This window comes from Chrysochloris asiatica, unplaced genomic scaffold (genome assembly GCF_000296735.1).
Source record: "Chrysochloris asiatica unplaced genomic scaffold, ChrAsi1.0 scaffold00015, whole genome shotgun sequence".
Lineage (NCBI taxonomy): Eukaryota > Metazoa > Chordata > Mammalia > Afrosoricida > Chrysochloridae > Chrysochloris > Chrysochloris asiatica.
The window spans coordinates 14,587,757-14,600,718 of record NW_006408533.1 but is presented as its reverse complement, the minus strand read 5'-3'; the positions used below and the strand labels follow the sequence as shown (position 1 = coordinate 14,600,718).

At 35.5% G+C, this 12,962-nt stretch overlaps 1 protein-coding gene across 1 annotated transcript in view; it reads right to left on the bottom strand.

Moving 5' to 3' along the window:
• Nucleotides 1-12,962, bottom strand: part of ASXL3 (additional sex combs like 3 (Drosophila)) — a 213,655-nt gene that overhangs the window by 154,179 nt on the left and 46,514 nt on the right. The window contains exons 2-3 of the mRNA XM_006835133.1: nt 2,567-2,675; nt 1,171-1,279 (exon numbers count right to left, since the gene is read on the bottom strand). Of these exons, the coding sequence (XP_006835196.1) occupies nt 1,171-1,279; nt 2,567-2,675 (218 nt within the window). The remainder of the gene's footprint in view (nt 1-1,170; nt 1,280-2,566; nt 2,676-12,962) is intronic.

The window sequence follows — 12,962 nt, the reverse complement described above, 5'->3', positions numbered from 1 at the left end:
TTGGGCTATTACTAAAATATGGTATTTATGCAAGGATCCTTGAAGATATTTTAGGATTCTTTGAGTCCACTAGGAAGCCTGGTGGTGCCATGGTTAAGCACTTGTCTGCTAGCAAACAGGTTGATAACGGTTTAAACCCACCAGCAGTTCTATGGGAGAAAGATGATGCAATCTGCTTCTGTGAGTTCAGGGCTTGGAAGCCCTATGGGGCAGGTCTACGCTGCCCTATGGGGTTGCTGTGAATCAGAATTGACCAGGCGGCATGGGTTTGGGTTATTTTGGTTACTGTTTTTTAATGAGTCTACTGATAAAGGTTTTAAGAACTCATTCTGCTTCACAATTCCTGATCTGGGCCTATTTGTAGAATTCCCACAGAAAGGGGAAAGGTAGAACCACTTTGGGGCAGAATAACAGTCTAGAAATTGCATATACCTGCAGTATATGATGGCGATGTTTTTAGAATCATAAAAATGAGTTAACAAGAACAGAATTCAGAAGTAGTATATGACCCCCTTAGACCTGCAAAGGGTCATTCCATCTTCAAAAGTTTTTAACAGTAATATGTCTTGTTTGACCCTTATATTACACTGTGAAGGAGAATAGCACGATGCTTAATTTATAAATGGCAAACCAAGTAACCAAAGCTATTATAAAAGTACTTAGAATCACATCAGAAATTAGAACACAAACAGAAAAAAAACACCATTATTCTCAATCACTACATAAAAATAACACTATTAGATACCACCAGTTATTCAATCACCTTGAAGGAGAAATACACTGATACTTGTTGTTGTGGCACTTTAGGATAAACACTGGACTGCGAACCCAGGGTGGACAGTTCAAATCTACCAGCAACTCCTTGGAAACTCTAAACAAGGTTGCTATAAGTTGGAACTGACTCAACAGCACTTAACAGCAACACTCAAGACAATTATCCAAAGAATGCATCCATAAAAAAATAAGTAAGATGAAAAGTAAGGGATTACATATTTGTCTTAGGTGTTAAGCTTTTGATTTAAAGCTATTTGATAGTAAATCTACATAACTATTAAAAATCTAGAAGAAAACTCTAACTATATGGTGGGGAATTCAATTAGTGAATTTTTAGCATTCTATTTAAGTTTTAACAGAACAAGTGTTTCGTATCTTGAAATTCATCACACTTACCTCCATTTTCCTCTCCATTGGCATTTGCCTCAGCCATTTCTGTGCCATCTAATTCAGACTCACAGCCTAAATCCAATGTTCCATCAGCTGGGCATGATGACTCCTCTTTCTATATTATTTTTTAAAATAATGATTTATGGAGATGTATTAACAACTGAAAACACTAAAAATACTTTCAGAATCCTACAGTACTATAGTTATTTATGATTTGAGATTTTCAATTATCAATAGCTTTTTAATGTATATACATCACTTCTTGGGAGGGGTTGGGGCAAACTAGGAAAAGAACACAGATACTGCTGACTGTTTTGACATCTTTTAAAACCAGCCCCAAAAGAAATTATTTTATTCTGACAAGTTGTTTCCATTGCTTCAGTTCTGCAGTCTTCATTTGAGAAAACGTCTTAATAACTCAGAATTTTAGTAAGTTTATTAAACACTCAAGTAGCTTCAAAAACAACTGAAATAATACAAATTCTTCTATTTAACTTGTATTATTTTCTGAAAACACACACAGGGACAAGAGCCAGATACTTAGTAGCTGAGGCAGGATCCCTGGTCTACTGCCAGGTTTAACTTGTGGCATTAAAAAAACAAATAACTTCTCAGAGGGAATGAATGAACTTCCTATATATATAAATAAATACATATATAACGTATGTTATTATTATTGTTTAATTTATAAGAAACAATACAATGATTTCGCTTATTCTATGTAACCATTTATAGATCATGGATTTTTGTCCTTTTCTGAAATTTTCCATTTTAGATGACACTTCCAATTACACATGGAATAAGAACTAAAGGAAAATAAAAACTAAATTCTAACAATAATAAAAAAAAAAAATAGTTTCAGTTACTTTAGTTGCCTGTGTCCTTCTCGTTTACATGTAGGCATTATTTGTAAAGCCTGAGATTACTGCTTGCTTAAAATTGAATACCTGATTTAATTGCACACATTTTTCAAGAATAACGAATAATTCCTTTATTTTTATAAAAATAAAGAAAGGCACACAGTTATAAAAACCTGTGTATCAAGTAATCATCATTAAGACAAATAATTCATGGTAAATGGGATCGTCTTACGCTCCTGACTAATGGTCCATGGCATTCTTCCATGAATTTTAAAGAATCAAGAATTTGAAGGAAGCCAGAGCTATCTTCTATTACCATATGTTAGAGTGAGGTCACAGATCAGAAACGTTTTCCTTAAAGAAAAATACCATTTGTTTATTCTTAATATGAAATCATTTTTAAGACATATGAAAACATTTAAAAGGCATATGGGGTCATTCTTTCACCCATATCTAACTGCATTTACCTTCACTTGTCTAAAAATATGCACATACTATAGTAATAATTTAACAGACAGAATATGCAGAACAATCCCACTTACTTTGAGAGCATAGAGGCCTGACTTTCCAGGGATTTTGAAGAATGTTCCATCCCCTATTCGAGTGTTAGTGTGAAGCATTGCATTCAGACAGGCTAATGGAGAGGTTCCACTAGAAAATAAAAGTGTGCAAATGTGAAGCAGTCTGAGATGGAGCTGCTGTTGCAAAGCTGTTCTCTAACTCCCTTAAAAAAAAAAACAAACCTCTTGCATGCCTTTTTAAAATATCCTCCCAACCCCAAAAACATCTACATTACAATAAAGGGCCAGTCTAGTTCCACCAAAGTTAATCAGATGCATCTGTCTTATAGGCTTCAGGCAAAGTCTCCTGAATGAAAATGATGCTTTTATTCATAAAGCAACCAACACTATATTTTAAAGAAACCAAAGCCCAACACTTATGTAGTATTATTTTACAAATAACACCAGTTTTTAAATATTACAGACAACTTGATGGTTGCACTTGAATGATCAAAAAAAAAACAAAAAAAACCCAAGTTCAAGGACAGCTCCATCCTATCGGCTGAAAAGCAACAAAAGAATAATAAGAAACCAGGGAAGAACTGATTTGAAATTACAAGTATTTAAGTTAGTCTCAGGACTTTCGCATTTGGCCAAGTGAGAATCTCTGGCTGCGTTTATGTGTCTCACACAGCTTTTACAATGGCATCCCTTTCCCAGATATGTCAAATTAATAACTATGTGCTTGGGAATGTTGCCCAGCTGACAGTTATGTTCTGTAGTAAAGATGCAAGTGACTGAATGATTAAATCAACTTTGTTGTGTTTTTTTTTTTTTTTTCAAAAATAAATCAAGCAGCATTAAATTAATTATTAGAACTATCAGCAAACATTATTGAAATGTACTCACATACACTTGGAAAGATGTTTATGAAAAGTACTTTTGTGACTTGTTTGCAAACTGATACTTTTAAAAGCTAGAATTACTGCTTTCAATTAATTATAATGTTTTCTATAATATTATAGTTGGCTATGCTAGCACTGTTTAGAAACCTCATCCCTCCATGCCGATTCCAATCACTTCTTAGGAGTTCTACAAATTTAGCACAAAATATTCTGGGGTAAGAGAACCTTTAGGCTTTTAAGGTTTCAATTTCAATTCTGTTATACTATCACTAATTAAAATTTTTATAAAAGCCAAGATTATAAAATCTTTCTTATAAAAAATATGCTCCTTTAAAAATCACCAATTCAATGAAAACAAATTTGCTGAGTTTCCAGAACACATTTAGTAGCAAGTCAGTGTGTGTATGTATATACATACACAAACATATGTTGTTGTTTTTGTTGTTATGTGCCGTGGAGTCAGTTATAACTCATAGCGACCCTGTACAGTGTTTCGGAGGCTGTCAATTTTTATGGGAGAAGAAAGCCTCATCTTTCTCCCATGGAACAGCTGGTAGTTTCGAACTGCTGACCTTGAGGTTCACAGCCTGATTCGTAACCACTACGCAACCAAAGCTAATCATATATTTTGTGAGGGATAATAATGAGGTGAGGTCCTTAAGCTTGCAGGAAAGATATAACCTAAACACATCACACTATATTTGAGTGTTATAACTGCATTTCACTTAAAAAATATATATGTACATATGCATCATGGTCATAGAAGTTTTTAAGTATTACAATAATAAGAACACTCTTTATTATTTGAGGAAACAGTTGCTCTGTGCCAAGACATAAATATAATTTCATTGGCTATGACAGGAAACAAGAGTCCTAACAAATTTGGTCATAGTGAAATGCAGTTATAACACTAAAATAAAATGGTAATAGTGTGATGTGTTTAGGTTGTATCTTTCCTGCAAGCTTAAGTAACTCACCACATGACTATCCCTCACAAAAGATTTTTTTGCTTTTATGTGGGTCCACGCATACTTATAGAAATACATTCATCTCTTCAGAAATGTCTCTCTGTGAAGAAACTTCCAGATAAATAATACCATATATGCGATACTGTAAGCTATAAAATTATTTTATCATACTCTATATAAGAGCATAGACAATTTGAAGCTTGCAATGGTTATGCCATATTTGTAGAATTTTAATTTAGTGCAACTGTCAGAAAAAACTTCCCATAGGGAGTTGGCAAGATAATGCTGACACTACACATAAAAAAAAGATTCCAACAGATAAAAATGACAGCGTGGACTTAATTCAATTGTCCACCTACCACCAAACCTCACACATACTCTTGACTCAGAAGGTCTTAATAACCATAATTCTAAAAACTCAGATTTAGAACATTAAAAAATAATACAGACTCAAATAAAACTACAAATTACTTAACAAGTATAATTTAAAGTCACTGTATTTTACATTTTTTTTCTAAGGTACAGCAAACTGAAGGTAATTGTAGAAGATAAATTCACTATTAAGTAACCAATTTGCTCTAAGCTTGTTGCAAACATATGTGATAAGCACCTAGTTTCATACGAACAATAAGCTCTACTGAGCACGAACATATTATTAAATTATACTGCTTATTAACTCAATATACTCAAGATTTAGTTTGAAAATACTTAAAAAACACAATTCACATGCTACAATCACATGGTAATATATCTTTAAAAGTCTTACCATACTACAATTTCCCCAAATCTTCTCCAAAACAAACACATTCAAAGTGTTTTGTTTTAAACTACACATTTACATTTAAGAATAATTAAAAATATTTTGCAATTAGATGTCAAATGTATAACTTTAATTAATCCCTAGGCACCTAGTTTTAAGTATATCACTTGCATTTCTCTTCAGAAAAAAGAAAACAGTATGCTTAATTTTATTTAAAAATGACAAAGCATTAGCACAGAAATTAGATAATTATTCAAAGGTGAAATTATTTTGTCCATGAAAAATGTACATTATAAAACGTACTTTAAAAACCTTTCATTTCACTTAATACCATTAATCCCTCCCAACTCATAAAAGAGTTAAAAAAAAAAAAAGAAGTTTCCTAAAGTAGTTCATGTCTGAATTAACTTCTGTTGTGCAAAAACGAATGTTTTATTTATATAATTCTTTGATTTTTATATTCAGAAAAACAAATCCTAGGAAGTGCTCCTGTTGGGTCTGCTTTAAATCACAAACTATATTCAAAAACAATGATAAGCTGTATCAAAAAAAATTTTTTTAACTTTATTTTTTTAAGTCTGTTTTCACAGAACGAACACCCACCTATAAAACCTTGTGTCACCGTGGGATAATGCAATGTACCCCAAGGTCAGTTTGAACTGCAAGGTCAGCAGTTCAAATTCACCAGTCACTCCTGGAAACCTTATACAGTGTTGCAATGAGTTGGAACTGACAGGAGGGTACTAACAACAACAACAACAACTCTTAATATAAGGAGCTCTGGTAGCATAGGTGTTACAAGTTGTACTGCTAACCTCAAGGTCAGTTCAAAACTATCAGTCTTTCCGTGGGAGAAAAATGAGGCTTTCTGCTCCTATAAAGATTTATAACCTCGGAAATCCTACGCAGGGTCGCTATGAATCAGAAATGACTACACGGCATTTAACAACATTCCTAATTTATTTATAAAATATGTTCTTCGTTGTTATAATGTCAAGGTCAATCACCTCAGTCAGAATTACAAAGTTAAAAATTGTATAACATTGTACATAAAGCATTAGCACACCATACGTTTTTCACACACAAAAAAAAGTTTGGAAATCTCAGGCTACTTACTTTCTAACAAGATGAATTGTAAGAACCATGATATTCCGATTTATAAAAGAGAAACAAAGGAGAGAAAGAAAAGAAAGTTAGTCTTCCAATTAAAAACACAATTCAACATCTCACTATTTCAAAATAGGGCAATGTACAGAAAACACATCAAACTCTTAGACTGGCTACCAACGGAGAGTTGGGAGAGAAAACACTGGTGGGTGGGGCAAAAGGGATGTCTACTCTTATCCCTAATACTCCTATAATGTTTTCATTATGTTTCCAATGTGCTTGCATTCACATATTAATTATTTAATAAGCAGGACACTATTTGCAGACACACCCCCAATTCATTTCTTTCTTCAATTCCCTATAATTTGACCCTTTTACACCTGCTGGAGTCAATATATAGCTTACTCTACTTTTCTGTATTTCCCCATAGACTATAAAATTATGGAACCCTTCTGGTTTGTTTTCATTTCCCACAATCCCTGAAGCAGAACGGGGTGGAATTTGAAGACAAGGGAGCAGGCATAATTTAAACTGTCTAGACATCAAAGAACCCCCAGAGATACTCTGCAGAACCCCAGTGCTGTGAGAAATAAAGAAAAAACATGGCTGTATCTCATCAAATTGCTGATGGAACACATAAAATTTTACTAATAGTGAACATTCAGTGAAGGAAATGAATGGCTCATCCATTTTAATGATTTTTAAACCCAGGAAGAATACCTGGGGAATGCAACTGGAAGAATATTGGTATACATGACAAAGAAACAAACTGTAGGCCTCCCATTCTTTGTCTACAAAATAATAATGCTTCACAAGGCAATATTTAAGTAACCCAAATCTTAAACTATTTTATCTCTTACTTAGTACAACTTTTCATTGAAAGCTATGTCCAGAAAATATTTTTAAACATCATTTTCCAATTATGGAAACACTTAAAAAATTAATCCTGTACTACACTTAAGTCTCAATACTCAATAATTCAAAAGCAAATATTAAGCATAATTGTTAAATAGTTATTAATTTAGGTGCTATTAATATAAACAGAAACACTTATATACTCACAACTTATACAAATAAAAAGAATTAAGTATTTCTAGTGTTGACAGAGCAAAGATAATCCTTAATTACTATAAAGAACATATTTTTAAGAGACAATTATGATGTGGGCCGTTGGGATGTAAATAGTTTTTTCTATCTTGATAATGGATCTTTGCATCCACTATGTAAAATTAAATTTAATTAGGATTTGTGTACTTAAATTTATATATGTTATACTTCACAAAAAATGTGTTATAAAAATGCTTTAAAAATGAATAAATTATCCTTGGGTTTGTCTATTTATTTATTTGTCTATTCCTAGCAGTGGAAAATAACAATAATGTACTTTACCAAGTGAATGAGGATCATTCAAACACTTAGGTACATAGTGGGTACCAGCTGATACTTTATTAACTAGATGATTCAAAATTACCCTGGAAATCAAGGTCAAACTTCCTTTGTATTCTTGAGAAGTATTACCAGCAGTCAGGAACTCCCTAAAATGACTGAAAATAAACCCTTAAAAACCAGACTTCTTTACATGTCATTTGAATAATCCTAGCATGTAAAATATTAGCCCTGAAAGTGACCTACAGCAACCTTGAAATTTTATATTGAAGAATAATTATCTAAGACTCCATAGTGCTTCCAAGATCACCAATGACCTTTGACATTTGAGAAATAACAAAGATTAAAGTTTAAAAACATATCAAACTAAGTAGAAATAATTGATCAACTCAAATAAGAGAAAAGAGGTATCTCAATGGTAAATAAAATGCAAATTGCTATGTGAATATCTACGTGACCTTCAATATTCAGTATGTCTCTAATGTAAAGTTAGAAATGTACTCTTCATGCTGTTCTATCAGATGGGGATATTGAGGCAATTAATTATCTCGTGTCATATATTGTACACTTTGTCACTGTTTTACCTTTAGAGATAATTTCAGACTCTAAACCTCAACATGCAGCCCCAGATGGCTTGAACAATATACAAAGATATTCTTCTTAGAATATAAACACACACTTGAACATAGATCTTTTATTGCTTCTATAAAGACTACCTGATGTAGTGCTGTAGGATAAGCACTGGACCACAGGTTGGCTGGAATGGTAAGGTCAGCAGTTCAAATCCACCAGTCACTCCTCAGAAACCCTATACAGGGTAGCTATAAGTCAAAACCGACTCAACTGCACTAAATAACCAGGTACACCAAGGTTGTTTTTTTATTTCATATAGACAGTGCACTAAATAGTTACGTTTTAAGAGGTAAAAATTCCAAATTACTAAAACAAGGGTAAAAGGTGACTTAGTGTTGTTTGAAATAGGGTGAACAAGGAAATACGGGAGTCCTGGTGCAGTGTTGTAAGATAAGCACTTGACTGCTAACTGTAAGGTCAGCAGTTCAAACCCACCAGTGCTCCTCTGCAACCTTATACAGGGTCACTATGAGTTGAAACTGACTCACACAACAACTGTAACAACAATAAAGTCATTAAAGAGCCCTGGTTCTGCAATGATGTGTACATAGCTGCTAACTGGAAGGCTGGAGACTCAAGACCCTCTAACAGCCGCTCTGTAATATTAAAACCCTACAGATTTGTTCCCCCAAAGATTTGTTGTTGTTGTTGTTGTTGTTGGGTGCCATCAAGTTGGTACCAACCCATAACGACCTTATGCACAGCAGAATGAAGCACTGCCTGATCTTGGGACCACCTAACTACTGTTGCGATGCTTGAGTCCATCAATGCTGCCACTTGGCCAATTCATCTTGTTGGGGGGTCTTTCTCTTTTTCTCTGACCCTCCACCTTACCAAACATGATACTCTTCTCCAGTGACTAGTCCCTTCTGACAATATGTCCGAAGTATGAGAGACGGAGTTTGGCCAAGAATCTTGGCCTCCAAGGAGCACTCTGGCTGCACTTCTTCCAAAACTGATCTATTGGTTCAAAATTTTGGCAGCCCATGGCACTTCCAATATTCTCCTCCAACACCATAACTCAAAGGCATCAATTCTTATATGGTCTTCCTTATTCACTGTCCAGCTTTCGCATGCATATGAGGTTATTGAAAATACCATGGCTTGGGTTAGGCGCACCTTAGTCTTCAAGCTGACATCTTTGCTCTTCAATACTTTAGAAAGTTCTTGTGCAGCAGATTTGCCTAATGCAATATGTCGTTTGATTTCCTGACTGCTGCTTCCATGAGTGTTGATAGTTGATCCAAGAAGAATGAAGTCCTTGACAACTTCAATTTTTCTCCTTTGATAAGGATGTTGTTTACTGGTCCAGTGGTGAGGATTTTTGTTTTCTTGACATCGAGATGTAATCCATACTGAAAGCTGTGCTCTTTGATCTTCATCAGTAAATATTTTAAGTCTTCTTCACTTTCAGCGAGCAAGGTTGTATCATCTACATATCGCAGGTTGTTAATGAGTCTTCCTCCAATCCTGATGCCACATTTTTCTTCATAAAACCCAGCTTCTCCGATTATATGCTCAACATACAGGTTCAATAAGTATGGTGAAAGAATACAACCTTGTCTAGTAAATCTTATGGGGAAGTTCTACTCTGTCACATTGGGACACAATGGGTCAAAATCAACTAGATGGCATGCCAACAACATAAGGAGATTAAGAAATCGCCCTCTACAAGTATAAGCCAAAGCATATTCAATATTACTACTATAATTTTTAAAAATCTCCCCATCTAAAATATGAGGTGGGGTATCTATCTTTGGTTATACCCATTCAGAGAAGACCATGCACATATGTAGCTAGATATTGGCAATTTTCCCTCCACAGTGATGTGTCACGCTGTGCCCCAATGGCCATTACCATAAAGGAAAGCCTCAGAATTCAATGAGTAAGCCAGTCCAGCTTGAGTTTAACCACAGGCTTTACCATTTACTAGCTCTGTAACTCTGGAATAGCCTCTCTGGGTCTCAGATTCCTCAGCTATAAAATATGAATAATACAAGTTACTATTACAGAAGACTGTTCTGAAGGTTAACTAAGTTAATACACATAAAGCACTTACACAAGTTGTCTTGCCATGTGGTTAAATGTTCAAAATGTGAGCTATTATATTTTTAAATAATACTACTATACTATCAAGGAATCCTGGTGTGGCGTTGTGGGTTAATGCGCCAGACTGCAAAGCCGTTTGAACTGCAAGGTCGACAATTCAAGCTCACCAGCTGTTCCTCAGAAACCCTACACAGGGTCACTATGGGTCAGAACCGTCTCGCTGGCACTTAACAACAACAACTACTACCATGTTGTGGCGCTACAGGATAAGCACTAAACAGTAAGGTCAGTTTGAAACACAAGGTTGACAGTTCAAACTCACCAGTGGCTCCTCAGGTACCCTACACAGGGTTTCTATGAATCAGAACCAACTCAACGGCACTTAACAACAACAAACATGCAAGATAAGCACTGGCCTGCTAGCCACAAGGTCAGCAATTCAAACACACCAGCCTCTCCTTGGACACCCTATACAGTGTCACTATGAGTCAGAAACTGCTTGATGGCACTTAACTTCAACAACACTACCATGCAAAGTAATCAAAATCTAGAAGTATGATGGACGGTATGGGGCAAAATTGAATACTGCATCACTTGTTTAAAGAATTGTTTCAGGTAAGATTTTGTTCAATGTCTTCTAATTTAATTTTACCCACATTAGCAAAAAGAAGTGAAGATATGAGTAAACATGGTCCTCTTTCATGTTTTTACCTGCGAATGACTCTGAAAGTAAGCAACAAGTTATTCCTCAAAGATAGAAGAAAACGGTAAGAGGACATGGTCCTGTGCGCCATCCTCACCACTGTTGCTCTGTTTGAGCCCATTGTTACAGTCACTGTGTTAACCCATCTCCTCAGGGGTTTTCCTCTTTTTCATTCACTCTCTACTTTACTAAGCATGATACCCTTTTCAGGGACTGGTCCCTCCTGATAGCATGTCCAAAGTACATGAGATGATGTTTTCACATCCATAGTTGCCGTTTACTGAGCACATATATTTTGCCTGAACTCTCACAACTATGGACTTCTGGTGTGGTGCCGTAGGTCAATAACTGGACATGAAGGTCAGTTTGAACCACAAGTTTGTTGGTTCAAGCTCACCAGTTGCTCCTTGGAAACTCTATACAGGGTCGCTATGGGTCGAAATCTACTTGATGGCTTTTCACACACACACACACACACACACACAAACACTCACAACTATTATCTATATTCCTTACATTAACTATTAATGTATAAACATGAGTCTCAGTACACAACCTCATATGTTGACATCTAAGTGACAGACTTAGAACGCAAATTCTAATCTGATTCCTAAGGCAATCTCTTTTCACTATCTCACATTCTCTTTCTATATAAAGTTAACCTCCTTCAGCTAAAGAAAATTAGTGGCACTGCTGAGAGAAAAAGAAGCACACATAAAGCAAAGACAAAAGGTAAGGTGAAAGACTCCATCTCCACTCAACACTGCCAAGCATCATGACTTCCTCCGAACTGTTGTTAGTGACAAGTGCCAAAGAGTGGCTTCTGATGCATAGTGACCCTGTATGGGGGATTAGAAAACCTCATCTTTCTCCCAAGGAGAGGCTGGTGGGCTCAAACCTTGTGGTTCATAGTCCAGTGCTTATCCTATAGAGGCATCGTGCTGCCTCCTCAGGATATATTTCTAATTTTATAAGGAACTAGGCTATAAGATAAACACCTGACTGCTAACTGCAAATTTGATGGTTCAATCCCACCAGCTGCTCCCCAGAAACCCTATACATGGTTCTGAGGAGTTGGAACCAACACAATGACACCCAATAACAACAACAGGCTGGAGATGACTATCTTCCTCAGGCAATGCTATCCACGAAAACTAAGGCTGAGAGAAATTTGAAGGCATGTGGCAAAGGTTTCAAATCCATAATTGAGATGACTACAGAATCAGATTAATAAAGAATAAAACATTCCATTCACTGAACATACATTTATTTACTAGGCACATACTATCAATATCAAGCTAATCTTGAAATTAATTTGTACCCTGAAAGTGTTCTACACAGAACAGACATGAAGATTGAGCTGAACTGAATTCCCTGAGTATACAGGAAATGGCAAGGGATTAAGGAGAAAGATAGCTTTAAAAACAAGAGAAAATCACTTGGAATTTAATGCTTATCCTTAATTTGTATCAAGTAATTGAGATGTGATCATGTGTTGATCTTTGCCATCAATTCAATACAGAGGCAGACACCCTATGGTTCTTGATTGTTGTTGACGTTAAATGCTATCAAGAGAATTCCAACTAAAGGTGACCCCGTACAGGGTTTCCGAGGAGCAGCTGGCTGGTTTGAACCACCAACCTTAGGGTTCGCAATTCAGTGGTTATCATTTCCCCACCTCAGCAAGTTCAAAGAGAGTATCTCCTCCCCACAAAATAATAATTTCAAAATAAAATAGTAAATTTCATTTATTAAATAAAGGCATTGTAATTGAGGCGTACTGCCCCCATAAAGATTTACAGCCTCGGAAACCCTGTGCAGGGTCACTATGAGTTGGAACCGACTCCATGGTATTTAAACAACAATAAATTAGTAGCGTAGTGGTTACGAATCAGGCTGTGAACCTTAAGGTCAGCGGTTCGAAACT